This window comes from Euprymna scolopes, chromosome 9 (genome assembly GCF_053919585.1).
Source record: "Euprymna scolopes isolate OS-2025 chromosome 9, ASM5391958v1, whole genome shotgun sequence".
Classification (NCBI taxonomy): Eukaryota; Metazoa; Mollusca; class Cephalopoda; order Sepiida; family Sepiolidae; genus Euprymna; species Euprymna scolopes.
This window is the reverse complement of record NC_136490.1, coordinates 62,911,058-62,930,076: the sequence shown is the minus strand read 5'-3', so window position 1 is coordinate 62,930,076 and position 19,019 is coordinate 62,911,058. Positions and strand designations below refer to the sequence as shown.

The following is a 19,019-nucleotide window of genomic DNA, read 5'->3' as shown; positions in this document are numbered from 1 at the left end:
GAAGCATAAAAAAAACCTTTTTCCAAAATTACTGGTTAAAAATTATTTGTAAAAATTGTTATTTTTGTTTTTGCCTTTGCAAAGGGGAAGCAAAAACAATAATAGTAATGTTTCGTGCATTTTAGTCCAAGAATCCAGTATTTCCAGACAGAGTTTAGGGAACATGAAAGCGCCTCTTAGTTGCCTCAATTCTCAGGTCCATCTTGACCCAGAGAAATAATAGTTGCCATAGTCCCATATCTAGCTTCAACCAAAGCCAAAAACTTTCCTTTCTCTATCTCTTTAACAAAAACAAAATTTCCATGAACAAAGTTTCTTTTCTAGAACATCCCATCCTTAGAACAAAATACTACGAGACTGCTTCCCAAACGGGGATCGCATGGTTTCCTTCAAGTCTAATGCAAGAAAATACTTGATAGGAGGCAAGTAAATATAAACTTTTATCAGGATAATGGAAACGAGATAAATAAAATTCACGTTGGCATTCGTTTTCCAGATAAACCAAATACCGGCTCGGATAGAAATTAAAACGGGACTTTTTTGGTTGACACCGATTCCTTAAAACACACTGACACACCGCACATACCTCTCATGGTTTGCAAAGCGAAATCATTCTGAATGAACGTCCGGCTCTTTTTTTGTGGAGTAAGTTTTATCAAATTTGTTCTGATTTTGAATATGTTTTTCTCAGATCGTTATATTTTTCTCCAGCTGATTGGCGCGCGCTATGCAAGTTTTAATATAAATAGACATTCTTTTATCGCGTCTGACTCAGCATGTGTCTTTCTACGATTAGTTTTTTTTCACTATGGGAGGTTAAACATGCAAGGAATTCGAAAAAAATCAACTAATCATTATTGTTATGTATATAATACACACACATATATGCTTCTATAACCACTTGAACCGAAACACACTGATATTTGCTGAATTGAAACTTAAAACGGTGCTTATGCATTTATTATACAGCACTTTTTTTTTTAATGATATTTTCAAGTTTTACGATACCTGTTGTATTGTTAAATGAAAGTACATAAAAGTTACAAAACACTCTCTCCTCCCTATGTTAAGAATGGCTTTCTAAACAATGTTATTCTTTCAGTACGTTAACATAAGTACATACATAAGTACCCTTAAAACTTTGGTTACTATATAAAAAAAAAAAATGTTCAAATTCTGTAGAATTACCTTTTTCTTTTTTCTGTTTTTTTTCTTAAACAAAGAAAAGGTTCAATTATTTGCGTAAAAATCAACAATATTTTTTTTATTTACATTATTTATTTTTAAATGTTAAGCCTTGAACAATTTTAATTTTCCAGCTTTATATTTTGGAGTATTTTTAGAAAACTCACTCTCGGTTCCAAACCGGCATTTTCTTGCGTATTTTGAATCATGAAAACATAACTTTAGTCGTTATGATTAGGTTGAAGATGGGAGTGATTCTATAAAATTACCATTTTTTTTTTTTTTTTTTTTTTTTCTCTTCTAGTTTAGGTAACATAAAGATAAAATTGTATTTTAAAGATCTTGGGTTGTTAACTCAAGACGCACACGTATTATTCATTTTAAAGAAGCTTTGAAAAAATTGATTACATTTATAATTCTATAACTAATAACTCGTGATTTCTGTAAATTTATTATCTTTATTACAATTATGGTGTTCCATAGTTAGAAATATCACTTCTATTTGTTTGTTTTGTTGCCGTGTAGACCTTCCGTGATAATTCACGTTGCTAATCTGCATATATTTTTAATGCTGACAGATACGATTTTTTCTAGATAAGCAATTGAAAATTATTATTAATATTTTTTATTAATTATTATTATTAATTATTCACATTTCTTATTTCGGAGTACATTTATTTTTATTCAATTATAAAGAGCATAATTAAACATTTCAATACTTATTTGAATGCCAGCTGGTGTATTCATGTTAGGAAGGAATATGCATCTCGAGGATATTTAGATGATTTTAGCTGCTAGCTTTCGTCAAGTTCCTTCCGTCTTTGACATTCTCCGTCATCTGATCTGAAATATATGAATGCCCTGGAAAAGTCTTTTCTGGTTAATGTTTACCAGTTGTTAAATATTCTGTTATTCTAAAAATAAATAAATAAAATAAAATGGCCAAGTTTGTTTGCATATTTTTATAAAACTGGTAAGCATTAATCAGAAGTAATTTTTTTTCACATAAGCTGACGGAGAATGTCAACAAGGATGAGCAGAACGATGAAAGCTCAGTTACTTTAAAAAAAACATCGTCTTTCTTCGAGCAAAGTTCCCCGGCTTGCTGCGAATCTGTCCGACTAAAATTAGACATAAAAAGGTATCCAGTACAGAATATTCCCCAAATAGTTTGGTTTTAATGTCAACAAATCTTAATAGTGAATCAAACTTTTGAGGAATAGTCGGTATTGGATACTTGTTTTTTACAAAGGAGTCATCACTTATCAAGGCCCGGAGGCCACTCGAGGATAAGGGTTAATGAGCGTACAGTAGTTAAGGGGAACGTGTTGTAGTCATATTTAGTAAATTGGATTACTTAAGGGGACGGCTCATTAGGTGTATCAGAATAGGCCATTAAAAATGCCGTATATGAACTTGAATAAATCAACTTACTATCTTTCGAAGCTTATAACTACTTGAAAAATGTAATTCAAACCCCAATTTTTTTTTCTCAATTAAAGGAACAAAGACCAAATTTAAAAAAAAACAAAAAAAAAAACAATAACAAGTTTAATAACAAATTATGCAATATTTGTTTTTTAAAATCGGGTTTCTTTAAAAAAGATTTAAAGAAAATCAACGAAATTTTACTTACTTCGATTATAAAAAAATATATATAAATTCCAAAAAATCACTTGCCTATAAAAAATTCTAATCAGTGTGTACTTTCATTGTTCATTGTTAAGAGTTTATCCATATTTATACTTATATTCCATGTCCTTTTTAAATAAAATACTTTTTTAAGCAAGGATTAAAAAAAAAAAACGCGAACTCATTTTTTGACTGTTTAAATAAAGGGAGACAAATATCTGATTTTATTTTACGGTGACCTATAAACGCCATAATTAATATCTCTTTTTAGGTTAGCACATATGCTGTTAACCAAAATGAGTATTTTTGGATCTCCGTAGCTGAAAAAAAGCACACATTCACTTATAAGTTTTTGCCGTTAAACGAAAAACCCAGTCGACCGAAATTTTTTTTTTTTACTTCTTAATGAAGTACACAAGTTTTTGATTATCATATTTTATTTCTACTTTATCGAGTGAAATTTATTTTTCTAAATATCTAAAAAAAAGAAAACATTGAATGAAATAGAAAAAATTCTCGCCAGCGTCCGGTATTTACTTGATGATATGAGCTTTCATTTAAAAAAAAAAAAAAATCAACATGGTTTTAAAAAAAAAGGTTTTACACTTTGAACTTTACAGGTAAATTTCCAAAAAACACTCCTTTTTTTTTGTTTTAAATTAGAATTTATTGATCTTTTATCTTCAATTTGTGATATATAACACAGGCAAAACACTGCTCACTCCTGCTATATTCAGGTAAACTAGCGATAAAAAACAAAGCCGGGAATTATTCTCTATTACAGTAGATGAAGTTAGGACTTTATTTACAAAAAAAAAAAAAAAAATTAAAATAAAATTAACATATTTACACATTTTAACGTAACGACTTTTATTCTATAAATAGATAGGCATGTGTGCACAAGTTATCCGGAAATAGAAATCTTCTTCCACTCTAGAAAGACACGGCAATATTCCAGTCGGTCAAAAAAAAAGAAGAAAAATGGACGCCGAACCATTGTGTCAAACAGATGTTAAGTACTAATTTTAAAATTCATCTTAACTCTTATCAAATGTATTTCATGTTGCCTTGTTTAAATTTGTTTTTCTTGTTTTATTTATGTATATTTATTTATTTGTCTCTATTTATCCTATCTTGCAAAACTTTTAAGAAGAGATTCGTCACCCCCCCCCCCCTCATCGGCTACTATTCGAACAGGCGAAACACTGCTCACTCATGCTATATTCAAGTAAACTAGCGATAAAAAAACAAAAGCCGGTGAAGGTGAGGTTGAAGTTAGGACTTTATTTAAGTAATATACTTAATATATACTATTACTATAAGCTTGCTTGTATTGAAAATGCTTGCTTCCTTGCTAACCAATCAAACCATCTAATATAGTTAATCTTACTTTCAATTATATTTGAAACTAAAATGCACAGTGACATTAGCTACGTCGCTAGGACTATTACTGAATAGATACACAATGCTTTGAGCTTGACCAAACTGACTGCATTTAATTAATCCCGATGTGCTATATACTAATAGTTTTTCTCATTATGGTACAAGCACCCTTGCTTGATTGCTACGTATATCCAATATGTACTTTGCCTCCAAGACGACTGCCTATGTCTGATTTGCATGTTAAGTTTAAAAAAAAAATTTTTTTTTCTTCTCTTCTCAAACTAAACGTTACTTGGCATTCAAAATTCTTATAATTAATCCTAACTGTATTCTGTAAGTTTAATCCTCTCTTGAAAACTAACAATCTGCTCTACTCCCCAAGCTGCCACTAACACTCATACAATACACCCGGCTTAGATGGGGATCTTTAGCTTTCAGCCCTTAACCTTCGCATGCTAACCGATTGGAAGTCATGATCACTAAACATCTGTACATTTCTACCCCTCAGGCATACATTAGTTTATTCTTATCCAGGTGGATACTCACTAACAACAGTCTGTACTTAGATATACAACTATCTATATTACATAGCAATAGCTGTCCCTTCCTTAGCTTAGCAATGTTAAATACAAAAACTGAACCGATACTCTATAATGCAAAATACAACTTCCTGATTTTTAAACGAAAGCTGAAGATATCTTCATTAGAAATGGTAACCTACTTAATACCTACAATCTCCATATATTCGCATCTACTGGAAATATACCCATATATCTATTTATTGTACTATACATACTGTATATGACATAGCATATAATTTACTCCCAATTATACCTGTACTGTAATGTACTTCATATCAAAAATGACGTTACTTGCATCTATTGAATATACAACTTAACCCTCCTGCTATCTAAGATAGGCAGAGCTTGCACAATTTTTTCTCGTTAATTCGTAATGCCATACCATTCTGCAACGCATTATCCTATTCCTAAGCCAACATAAAAATAAGAAAAGGAAACTTTTTTTAACTAAAGGAAAAAACAAACCATGTTAATTCCTTCCAACAGACCTGTTTGCAAATAAAGCTGCTTCCACTGCATGAACTCTTACTCAGGCCCTCCTCCAGTAACAAACAATGAAATAGCAATGCCCTGTAATCACTTTGAGGAGTATAATTTTTCAGTTGATATATAATCCTTATAAACTAATCCGTTAACATCAACCACCAATGCGGGGGTGCAGAAATACTTGGATTAGGACCCAGGCGCAGGGAAAACCCTCTCGGTGCTGATGAACCCATAGATCTTCCCAGGTCCTTCGTCTAGGAGAAGGAAAACTCTGAAGCTAAACCTAAGGGGAGGAAGGCCTCTCCAGTCTTGGATGACAACCTTCCTAGAGCTGGTGACTCGAACAAATTACTGGTCTGCAAACCTAAACTGCTTAATGAATAGATAGGCACTGTCTATCGTCCAGCTTCCATACTCCTTCTTTGCCTATTAGCTAGGCATAGGGGTCGAATGACAGGAAGTCGACAGACCTTCAGTAGTCGATCTTGTTTCCTGACTAGGGCAATGAATGCCGTTTTCCCCACTCCCGACACATTCCATCCCCTAAACTGGGCACTTGAGAGTGCTTGAATGCCATAATGCCAGTGAAAGTAGATTGGGTTGACCATCGTCTGATGGGTTGAGGGTACCGGATAGACAGTTCCTGGCTGCTGTTCCCGACTGGTAATACAGGAGCCCTAACTCTTTCGTAGCGATTAGAGCGACTGCTCCAACAACATTTGTATAATATTGGGTTGTTTGTAGTGCCATGTCGCGCATGGAAAGGGACCCTGCACTCATCCCCGGTGGGCTATCCCGAGGCCACAATCCTAGTAGATGGCAGGACAACTGATAGTCTGCTTGTGTTGCATGTCTGGTATTCTGCATAACCACTTGTTCAGCATCCCTTACCAAAATTGAAACTCTTTAAAAAAAAAATGACAATACAATAAAAAAATTACGCTAAAACCAGGCCCAAACTCAAACAAAACCAACCTGCCTTCTCCCTTGAGTTTTGCATTTATGAACATCTGTGGGCTTAGAACTAATTTAAATGATGTCAAAGCATTTCTCCTAACAAACACCCCGAATATCTTAGCACTAAGTGAGACTAACCTACACTCCTCCATCCCCTCTAACTACTTTAACATGTTTGGATATCTCCCACTCTGCCGTAAGGACTCTGACAGACATATGCACGGGCTTGGAGTATATATTCGGAACACCCTCCCCTTGACTAGAGAAACTAAACTAGAATCGAACGATCAAGCCTTTATGTGCTTTACACTTAACATGCAACATAATATGAGCTACTTTTATTTTCTCTACCGCTCTCCCTTGACCCAGGACTGTACCCTAATAAACAAAGTCTCTGACAGCATAGATACAGCACTTTCCCTCAACACTAGTGCACAAGTGCATGTGTTTGGTGACTTCAATGTCCACCACAGCAACTGGCTTGGATTTTCTACTCACAGAGACGCAGCTCGTATGACTACATATAACTTCTCTATATCTCATTCCCTATCACAGATGGTTACGTTTCCAACCCGTTAACAACACACATCACTTCTAGATCTGTTTCTGACCACAGTTCTCGATGATTGTATAACAAATGCCGACAGCCCACTTGGGAACGCTGATCATGCAGTGGTAATAGTTGAAATAGCCCTAAACTTTAGAGCCAAAACTAAAGAGCCACTGCTCAAAACAACGAGATATTATAGAAAGGCTGACTGGGAAACCATCAGGGATTTCATTAGAAACGCCCCATGCAAAATATCTTTTTACTTCCTGCTGAACAGTGCACAAATGAGACCACTGAATGGTTCAAAACGGCAATTGAAGTACATGTTCCCACACGGAAATTTTATAGCAAGCCCCACTCTCCCCAATGGTTTACTTCTACTTGTGAAGCTGCCATCGCGCAAAAGCAGCATGCGTACCGCAGATTTAACTGACATAAGTCCAGTTCAAACAGGCAGAAGTATATAGAAGCCAGAAGTAACTGTAAGAAAGATATAGTGACAGCTAAGAGAGAATTTACTGAAACCACCCAAAAATGTATCGAAGCAAAGAAATTAGGAACCCGCGACTTCTGGAAAATCTACAACAGTGTAGTAAATATTGGACAATCAACAATCCCCCCTCCACTATCCAACAATCATGAAGATGTTTGCTCTGCAACTGAGATGGCTAGCATGCTTGCCAGTCGGTTTGCCTCCAACTCTACACTGGACCCTGCTAACCACCTCCTCCCTGACTTTCCTTTGTGGACAGACGCCAGACTAGACGATCTGAAAATCACCCCTTCTCAGGTGCATGCTATCATAAGAAATCTTGACACTGCAAAAGCATGTGGACCTGATCTCACCCCGGCTGTTCTATTAAAAAAGTGCTCCGCCGAAGTAGCTCCAGTTCTCTCCAAACTTTACAACAAATACCTTAATGAATCTTGCTTTCCTGCCTGCTGGAAAACTGCTTCTGTAGTACCAGTTTTCAAGAATTCTGGCAAAAGAACTGACCCAGTAAATTATCGCCCCATTAGCCTCCTCCCACTTTTCGCCAAAATATTTGAAACAATAATTAACCAAGCTGTAGTCCATCACCTTACAGATGCTAAACTTCTGACTGACCAACAATATGGATTTAGACAAGCCTGTTCCACAGCAGACATCCTAACTGTAATCTCAGAACGTATATACCAGTCACTGGACAAAGCGGCGCAGGGTAGAGTGGTAGCTCTAGTTATATCTAAGGCTTTTGAGAGGGTATGGCATGAAGGTCTTCTCAGGAAAATCAGATCATATGGTATCACTGGAAGAATACTTGGCATAATTAAATCCTTCTTAGATAAGAGAAAAATCCAATTGTCCTCAACGGTCATACATCTAAACAATACGATATAAATGCAGGAGTGCCTCAGGGGTCCATGCTGGGACGTCTGTTATTCCTAATATTCATAAATGACCTCCCTGACAAAATTGCCTATGAGATGGGTATATATACTGATGACACCACACTCTATAACAGACACAACAGGAAAACAAATGAACACATATCTAAGGAAATGGCAGAAGCACTAGAGGATGACCTCCGATCTGTAGTAGAATGGGGACATAAATGGATGGTCACATTCAATGCTGCCAAGACTAAACTTGTTTCCTTCAATAATTACAAGAAACCTTCTCTACCACCAATAGCAATGGCCAATGACTCTTTATCTGAAAGTACATCCTTTAAACTCCTCGGCCTAACGCTCTCAGGAAACATGAGTTGGAACAATTACATTGTGAGTATCGCCAGAACCGTTGCGAAGAAGGTATGTTCTCTCTACCATGCTAGAAAGATACTAATGCCCGAAAGTATCTTATACCTCTATAAGGCCACCATTCACCCATGTATGGAGTATTGTTGTCATATTTGGAGTGGTGCATCTGCTACAAGTCTCTCGCTCCTAGACAAGGTTCAAAAGAGAGTCGTCAGTCTGATAGGTCCTGAACTGTCATCTAAACTTCAGCCCCTGCCCCATCTACGAAATGTTGCATCCCTCTGTCTTTTCTACAAGTATTTGAACAGTGAATGCTCTGACGAACTGCAAGCACTTGTACCCTCTCGACGTAAATACCTCTGACAAATCCGGCAAGCAGCTAAATTCCACCCCTTCACAGTAGAGATCCCTAGATGTAAGAGAGCCTTCAACTCCAGTAGTTTCTTCCCCAGGACAGCTAGACTTTGGAATTCCCTGCCGGGACCCTGCTTCCCCAACTGTACTGACCTGCAGAAGTTCAAGTGCAACATGAACCGACATCTTGCTGCTCAACTCCCTACACAGTACCCCTGATGCCCATGTCCCTGATAATAACCCCCTACAACAAAGTGGCAATATGCCTTGTTTGGGGTGAAAATGTTATAAAAAAAAAATGTAATAAAATAAAACTTTGGTGAGTAAATTAATTAAATTTTAATAGACATTTCAAAATGGGGTGGGGTGAATTTAAAAACGTTTCTCTAAAATATTATATTTGGTTTATTGGAAAGAGCATAAAATTTCACATTGACCCTGAAAATATTGTAAAAAAAAGTGTGAACCAATAGAAAAATTTTGATAGATTTTTAAAGTTTAAAAATTGAAAAAAATTTCACTCATAAAATTCAGTTGATTTCATAGTTAAAAAAATGGCTGGTTGAACGTGTACCGGCAATTTTAAATGCTGTTTTTTTTTTTAAATAAAAAATAATATTTCTATTATATTTTTAAACAACTTTAATAGTTTATTTTGGAAGTATATTCCATACAGAAAATAAACAACCCACTTTACAAAGATAAATTACGAGTTTTTTATATTTTATTCGCAGTTTTCTGTTGGGGGTGTCAAAAATTCCCCAAAAATTCTGATACACCTAGCGGCTCATCAAGACACATTGGACTTGAAGACGACCATATTGTAGTCAGTTTGAAAGCAGGAAAACAGAACAGAGTTCCTCAGACATGCAGTTCTAAGAAAGAAACTTTGTTCATGGAATCTATGTTTAGGTTTAGGCACAGATAAAGAGTAGAGGAAATTATTGATAGTGGGTTCAACTAGACAAGTGTTTTTCGTGAAAGTCAGGACGAGGGACCATAGATTGGAGCTCAGATGAGCACTTGCCATGAAAATAGCGATAAAGCAGAGACAGGCTTGCAACGTCTCTTCTGTGAGAAAGAGGTTGCAAGGGAAAAGAAAAGAGCACCCCCCACTAGTCTACAAAGTTTATTATGCACTTTGTCAAGGCAGGATAAATTGCCTCTGGCAGCCCCTGCCCAGATGTGGCAAGAGTACTCCATCCTTGAATGTATACAGGTAGAGAATTGCGTCAGCAGTGAGATATCTACTGGAGCAGTAGAACGATCCTACCATTTTCCTAGTAGCCCTGCCAACAGATTTGATGTACATGTTCCATTTCAGACCAGGAGTAAAGGTCAGACCTAGAAGTTTGTCAAAACATGAAGCCTCCTCAAGATGAGCCATTCATTTTGATTGATGCTAGATGGGGATCAGAGTGTTGATGATGTAAAGGTAGAAGCTTGGTTTTAGATGCATTAAAATTAACAGGCCATCTCTTTCTCCATTGCACCACATGATCAAGATACTTGGTCGTTTACAGCCTTTGAAGTGTTGCCATGGTAGTGTCATTAGCATAAATGTCCACAAATGATTTTAGGATGTTATTTGGAAGATCATTGATGTAGAGTTGGGCCCAGGATGGACCCCTGAGGGACTCCAGCATTAATACTGTGAGCTTCTGATTTCTGCCCATCAACCTATAAGAAAGAAATGATTTAATAGCTGGAGATTTTGTGGAGTAGACCTTTATGCTATACCTTATCAAAGGCCTGTACCTTATCAAAAGCCTCCATCAAGAGATTCACTGATACTGTGAGATATAACCATTAGCACATCTGCTGTAAATCTAGCAGAACGGAAACCATATTGAATATCACTAAGGAGGTTATTTTTGCTGAGGTGGTTGACTACTTCTTTATTTAACACAGATTCCAGCAACTTACTCATGACACAGGAGACTAATTGGTCTGTATTGAGAGGGAGATGAGCGATTACCTGAATTTTTAAATGTGAGACATACTGGTATGGTTTTCCAGGGTGTTGGGAAACATTTCTCCTTAAGACAGCACTTAAATAGCTTTGTAAGTGTAGGGGCTAGTTCTGGTTGAAACTTTTTTAGCACTATAATAGGAATGCCATCAGGGCCAGCTGCTTTACTGGAATCAAGGTTTTTGATAAGCTCGGCAACATCATGCACTGATATTTGTAAATCGTTTAACATGTTTTCAGACACAGGAGGAAATACAGGTGGTTGGCGGCCCTGATCACATAGGGTAGAATTAGCTGCAAAGCTTTTGGCAAAGAATTTGGCTTTGTCCGATGCTGACAAGATTACCGCAGGTCCATTGATGATAGTTGGGATAGAACTAGTGTTGGGACGATTCCTAAATTTTTTCCGATTCCAGAAAAATGTTGATTAACGATTCCGATACTAGGTACGATTCTGATTCCCATGGAATTGTTGTTTTGAAATATACCATTATATAATCAAAAGTTTTTGTGTAGCAAAAATTGTGGTACAGCGAAAAATTGGAAATACAATTAATGGAATTTCGAAAACGATTTGATTTTTTTCATAAAATTTCTTTCATTGAAGATAAAAGTAAAAACAAATATTTTAACCATGAATTAAACATGCACCATGAAATTAATTACAATCAATTTCAGGAGTTATTTTATATATTAAAAAAGATAAAGAAAAAGGGCGGTGTGCAACAATGCTACCCCTGTAGCGAAATACACATCGGATTTTGTATGTTGTTCGACTGAGAGAGAAGTTATTATTTTTACAAGGAAAGAATTTTTGCATATGTGACCGAGTTTTTTTTGTTTTTTTTTTAAATTTATTTTGGCTTGAAATTTGCGCATGATTTTTGTTATGATTTTATCTGTTTTTTTTTTGTTTTTTTGTTTTGTTTTTGTTTTTTTTTCATGGTGGGGGTATATTTTTTATTTAGTTTATATAATTATTAACAGGAAAATTGGTGAAAGTCAAAATGGAATCCGCGCTACTTTTAAATATTATTTTCAAGTTTAATTATGTTCACTGGACTGTAAACCATTCACAAAATTTTGTGGATCCGCTTATTGGTGTTTGCACCTACGTGTGTTTGAAGCCTACTTGTCTCATATTAAAAGAAGACTGAAATACATATCGGGATCATGTCGATGAGGCCATTTATAGAGAGACATATAACATGAAAGGTGAAAAAATATTAGATAATTTTTAAACATTTTTAGAACATGTGCATGAAAAATATGGTAATTAAAAAAAAAAATCCCAATAAGCTTTGGGAAAAAAACATTTTGAACAATTGAAATTTTTATTTTTGAATAAAAAATAATTATTAAAACAAAAACAGTGTTCTCGTTAAGTAGTTTTTATTTTATTCAAGAAAATAAAAGATACTCATACACTTATTGAGCCGTGCTGAAATAATGACATTATTTAGAAAGCCATTATTAATATGGGGACGGGAGGGTGTTGTGTACCTATTCTGTACTTTCACCTAACAATTTAATAAAAACAGCTATCATAAAACTTTAATTAAACTTGCAAATACTATTTTAAAATAGTGAGGGTACTTTCACCTAACAATTTAATAAGAACAGGTATTGTAAAACTTTAATTAAACTTGAAAGTACTATTTAAAAATAGTGCGGATCAATAAATGCACTTGTACCAAATAACATTTCACTGTTTCGATCTACGACATTCCATGAGAGGTACGTACACACTGAAGCTTTTTGTTTATCGCCACAAGTGCTAATTTTGACTTTCACCAATTTTCCTTTAAAAAACAATTAGAAACTCTTCGAACATTGGGCGAGGCACTTAAACCATTAAAAAAAGAAATAACGGTAACATAAGTGCATAAGCACCAAATTATTTTTGTTTTGCTCTGCTTTGCTTTCATTTTGTTTATTTGTTATATCCGGCCCCCAAAAAATAAAAAATAAAAATAGCAAAAGAATACAAAAACAATAAGAAAAAAGGGTATCGTAAAACTTTAATTAAACTTGAAAATAATATTTAAAAATAGCGCGGATTCCATTTTGACTTTCACCAATTTTCCTGTTAATAATTACATAAACTCTGAAAAAAAAAAAACATAAAATCATAACAAAAATCGGTGAAGCTTAGATAAATAGGTCCGGCAGACGAGCCTCCTTATGACATTCAGAAAATTTAGGTTAACAACCGGTGAAGTTACTGAAAAGTAACTCTTTTGAATGAAGATGGATATAAACAATATTTTTTAAATTAATTTCTTAATTTTACTTAAAAACAAAATGTAAACATATATAAACAAAATATTTTAGAAAATAATTTCTTAATTTTAAATAAAAATTGATTGTAAAGAATTTTTTTTTAAAATAATTATTGAAAAATATTGCAAAATGCTTACACAGCTAGTTCTTTGGAATGATAGGGGCGCCTGAAACAGCTGTTCTTAACATGGAGAGTTTGGTGGAGGAGGGGGGTTATACTACACTGGGGCATGTAGTAATTAGTTCTTTTTGGAAGTAATCATTATCTAGTTTGTTTTCCCATTTATTTCATGCTTCAGTCATAGTTTAAAATACTAATTTCTCCGGATTCTGATGACAGATGCCTGAAAAAAATGGCGTCTCCATTTTCGGCGATAAATGGACATAGTATTAAACTTCTTTTTGAAAAATAGAATATTATCTGTCTATTATAACGGCACGGTTAGGCATAAGGTTAGTTTATAATGAGGATTCAGCTTGCTACTTAAAAAGAGGGCACAAAATAACCATGATCCGCACTGTCAGCATTTTTTTGTTAGAATGCTTTAGGCTACCAACCATACTCCCACCCACGTCTTTAAAGGGAAAATGGGTTCCTGAAACATAACAGAATTTGATCCTGGTCTAAATGTGCTCCTAAACTGAGTTCCTAATTTAAAACTCTCCTCCATCTCCTAGTTCATATTACCCTGGAAATTTTTCATTGGATCATCTTCATTATTGATTTTTTTTTTTTTTTTTTCTAAAAGAATTTAATTACATACATATTATTTTTAATTGGAATTCATTATTGAGATGAGTATTATTTATATTAATTTATTTACTGCGGACCATTATTCTCATCTTTATTAGTTGTTGTTTCATGTCATTTCGGCCAACTTATTTCTCTGGCCTTCTGCACACTAATTTTTTTTTTAATTATCATTTCTTGATAAACTTATCATGATTAATTCTTAGGTGGTCAGTTTGCTAGTTTAACGTAAAATGCCTGAAATTCCTAAAAGGTTACAGGTAGGGGGAGGGGGTAAAAAATCTAGTCAATGGTAATTTTACGGTAAAAACATACCTAGAAAATTGCCGACGTGCCCCTCCGTCATCCCACAACCAAAAATTGAGCAAGTAATTTTGTCAAATTTTTTTGTTTCTTTGATAATCTGAAAATGTGGCTCATAATCAATAATCAGATAATCAGAATCCCCCCCCCCTCTCCCGGTTCCTCTTGCCTCAAAAACTGAATAACACATTTTGGAGGTGTAAGAGGGGAGGAATTTCTTTCTTTTTTTTTTTTCCTACTTCTGTTCACCACTTCCTCTCTCCTTATTTCACTTTCTCTCCCTTTTTTGGAACCTCCCTCCACTCTTGAAAATATTGTTCCAGTGTCCTTATTTGAAACAAACCTTCAAGTCTCCATATTTCCTGCTGCAAAAATCGAAATCTAAAAAATTGAATGATAAAATAGCTTGCAGTTTTGGGCAGACCAAGCTATTTTTCATACTTGTTTAGTTTAATCAAGACGTTAAAAAATGAAAATATTTAAATAAAAAGAAAAAATATATTGTACGTACCCGTTATGGAATTAAATTATCATAAAAAAAATTGACTTAATTTGATCAAGTAGTTTTTTTTTTTTTTATTTTAAAGAGGAAAATCAAATTTTAATGAAATCAATCATCTCACGGCCAGCTTGCTTATTTCGTGGAAGAGGAGTAGGGGTGCCTTTAAACAAAAAAGGACAAAATGAAAAAGGATTTTAAAAACTAAAAAGAGAAACTCTGTAAAATAAGTGAAAAAAACTAAAATATTTATCTAGGTATTTTTTCTGCTCATGTTTCAAAATAATCTCATCAAATTTTGACAAACTTTAAGTGGTAATTGGAGTTATCTCCCCTAGCGCCCCTCCCCTCCTCATCCACGAAATAGGTAAAATGGACGGGATACGATCAATCTCATAAAAAATTGATTTTCATCTGAAAAAAAACAAAAAACTACTTCATCAAATTAAGTGAAATTTTTTATGAGAACTTTATTCCATAACAGGTACGTACAATATAATTTTTATTTCAATATTTTCATTTTTTAATGTCTTAATTAAACTAAACAAGTACCTTATTTTTTTATTTTTTTGATAGGATTTTCAAATTAAATTCTAGTTTTATGGTATCATTTGGTTTATTAAATTGTTAGGTGAAAGTACAGAATAGTTACAAAGCCCCCCCCCCCCCCCCCGCATGTTAAGAATGTGTTTAAACGTTATTATTTCAGCGCAGTCCGTATTCGGCATAAGTACTGAATTCTTTTTATATTAACTTGTGTTGCTTAAAATATGAATTACTACTTGATCCGTGACTCGATGGGCCTGTATATATTATTCATTTTTTCAGTGCATTTTCACCCCAAACAAGGCACATTGCCACTTTGATGTAGGGGGCTACTATCAGGAACCTGAGCTACAGGGGTACTATGTAGGGAGTTGGGCAGTAAGATATCTGTTCACGTTACACTGCATGTCAGTACAGTTGGGGAAGCAGGAACCCAGAAGGGAATTCCAAAGTCTAGCAGTTCTGGGGAAGAAACTACTGGAGTAAAAAGCTCTCCTACATCTAGGGATCTCTACTGTGTAGGGGTGGAATTTAGCTGCTTGTCCGGTTTGTCGGGTATTTGCATTGAGGGGGTACAAGTGCTTGCAGTTCGTCAGAGCATTCACCATTAAAATACTTGTAGAAAAGGCAGAGGGATGCAACATTTTGTCGATGGGACAGAGACTGAAGCTTAGATGACAGTTCAGGACCTATCAGGTTGGTGACTCTCTTTTGAACCTTGTCTAGGAGCGAGAGACTAGTAGCAGATGCACCAGCCCAAATATGACAACAATACTCCATACATGGGTGAATGGTGGCCTTATTAGAGGTACAGTATACTTTCGGGCGTTAGTAGCTTTCTAGAGAGAGCCTACCTTCTTCACAGCGGTCTTGGCAATGCTCTTAATGTAATTGTTCCAACTCATGTTTCCTGTTAATGTTAGACCAAGGAGTTTAAAAGAAGTACTTTCAGATAAAGAGTCTTTGGCCATTGCTATTGGTGGTAGAAAAGGTTTCTTGTAATTATTGAAGGAAACAAGTTTAGTCTTGGCAGCATTGAATGTGATCATCCATTTTTGTCCCCATTCTACTACAGATTGGAGGTCATCCTCTAGTGTTTCTGCCATTTCCTTAGATATGTGTGCATTTGTTTTCCTGTCGTGCCTGTTATAGAGTGTGGTGTCATCAGCATATATACCCATCTCAGAGACAATTTTTTCAGGGAGGTCATTTATGAATATTAGGAATAATAAAAGTCTAAGGATAGAGCCCTGAGGCACTCCCGCATTTATATCGTATTGTTTAGATGTACGGCTGTCGAGGACAACCTGGATTTTTCTCTTATCTAGGAATGATTTAATTATGTCGAGTATTTGTCCAGTGATACCATATGATCTGATTTTTCTGAGAAGACCTTCATGCCATACCCTATCAAGAGCCTTAGATATATCTAGAGCTACCGCTCTACCTTCCCCTGCCTTGTTCAGTGAATGGTATATATGTTCAAAGATTACAGTTAGGATATCTATTGTGAAACGGGCTTGCCTAAATCCATATTGTTGGTCAGTCAGAAGTTTAGCATCTGTAAGGTGATGGACTACAGCTTGGTTAATTATGGACTCAAATATGTTGGTGAAAAGTGGGAGGAGGCTAATGGGGTGATAATTTACTGGGTCAGTTCTTTTGCCAGAATTTTTTTTTTTTTTACACGGTGGTCACCACTTATCAAGGCCCGGAAGCCACTCAAGGATAAGGGTTATTGCAAGTACAGTACGTTAGTGTGGAGATTTGATGAAGTGTTTACTTAAGGGGGCGGTTCATTAGGAATTTGTTAACATTGGACTTGAAGACATCCAAGTTGTAGTCCGGTGGGAAGCAGGCAGACGGAACAGAGTTCCACAGGCGTGCAGTTCTAAGAAAGAAGCTTTGTTCATGGAATCCACGTTTTGATTTAGGCACAGATAAAGAATGGGGGGAAACTTTTCACAGTGGATTCAACTAGACGGGTGTTTTTCGTGAAAGATTGGCGAGGGGGGACCAGAGATTGGAGTTCAGACGAGCACCTGCCATGGAAATAATGATAAAACAAGGATAGGCTCGCAACATCTCTTCTGTGGGAGAGAGGTTGCAGGGTAGAGAAAAGGGTATCCCCCACTAAGCCACAAAGTCTATTTTGTACTCTGTCAAGGCAGGATAGGCTGTTTTTAGCAGCTCCTGCCCAGATATGGCAGCAGTATTCCATCCTTGGACGTACTTGGCTTTTATATAGATAGAGAATTGCATCAGTAGTGAGATATCTTCTGGAGCGGTAGTAGGATCCCACCATCTTTCCAGCGACCTTGGCAACAGACTTGATGTACGTGTTCCATTTCAGAGCAGGAGTAAAGGTCAAACCCAGAAGCTTATAAAAACACGGAGCCTCTCCCAGACGCAAGCCATCCATCCCAATTGATGCCAGATGGGGAATTCTTGAAAACTGGTACCACAGGTGCAGTTTCCAGCAGTCAGAAAAGCAAGATTCATTCAGGCATTTGTTGTCAAGTTTGGAGAGAACTGGAGCTACTTTGGTGGGGCATTTTTTTAATAGCACAGCCAGGATGAGATCAGGTCCACATGCTTTTGCAGTGTCAAGATTTTTTATGATAGCATGCACCCGAGAAGAGGTCATTTTCAGATTGCGTAGTGTGATGTCTGTTCGCAAAGGAAAATCAGGGAGGGAGTGGTTAACAGGGTCCAGTGTTTATATATCCAGAGTTGGAGGCAAACCGACTGGCAAGCATGTTAGCCTTCTCAGTTGCAGAGCAAACAACTTCATGATTGTTGGATAGTGGGGGAATTGTTGATTGCCCATTATTTATTACGCTGTTGGAGATTTTCCAGAAATCACGGGTTCTTAATTTCTGTGCTTCGATGCATTTTTTGGTGGTTCAGTAAATTCTCTCTTAGCTGTCGCTATTTCTTTCTTACAGTTACTCCTAGCTTCTATATACTTCTGTCTATTTGAACTGGACTTATGTCAGTTAAATCTGTGGTACACATGCTGCATTTGCATAATGGCAGCTGCACGAGTAGAAGGAAACCATTGGGGAGAGTGGAGCTTGCTATAAAATTTCTGCGTGGGAGTATGTGCTTCAATTGCCGTTTTGAACCATTCAGTGGTCTCATTTGCGCACTGTTCAGCAGGAAGAGAAAAGATATTTCCTCATGGGGCATCTCTGAGATCCCTGATGGCTTCTCAGTCAGCCTTTTTGTAATATCTCATTGTTTTGAGCAGTGGCTCTTCAGTTTTGGCTCTAGAGTTTAGGGAGATTTTAACCATTATCACTGCATGATCAGCGTTCCAAAGTGGGCTGTGAGCATTCGTTATACAATCATCAGGAACTGTGGTCAGAAACAGATCTAGAATATTATTAAATATTTAGTACTGATACTCTGTTATCTTGCTTGCTTTTTTACCGTGTACATATTTCAGTTCTAATTGAATGTTTTAGATGGTGAGAAAAAAAGGAAAATGATAAAAATAGTGGTGGGAGGAATGTAAATACGTGAAAGTGAGAAATGACGGTAAGTCTATATGACATCAAAAAAAAAGAAGTTACATAAATATTTTGAAATTTCAAAAATGTTAGTTAATATTTGGAATTTAAAAATTTTTTTTTTTTTTTACATAGGAGTCACTACTTATCAAGGCCGGGAGGTCACTCGAGGATAAGGGTTAATGGGTGTACAGTAGTCAATGGGATTATAGCGTAGTAATCGTAAGTAGTGGAAATTTTGTAAATTGGATTACTTAGGGGGACGGTTCACCAAGAGCT

General features: G+C 35.8%; 1 protein-coding gene across 1 annotated transcript in view; it reads left to right on the top strand.

Moving 5' to 3' along the window:
- Nucleotides 1-493: 493 nt before the first annotated feature.
- LOC145284544 (uncharacterized) overlaps nt 494-19,019 on the top strand; it is a 62,782-nt gene continuing 44,256 nt past the window's right edge. Inside the window, exon 1 of the mRNA XM_080133449.1 lies at nt 494-645. Coding sequence (XP_079989575.1) covers nt 619-645 — 27 coding nt within the window. The 5' untranslated portion in view covers nt 494-618. The remainder of the gene's footprint in view (nt 646-19,019) is intronic.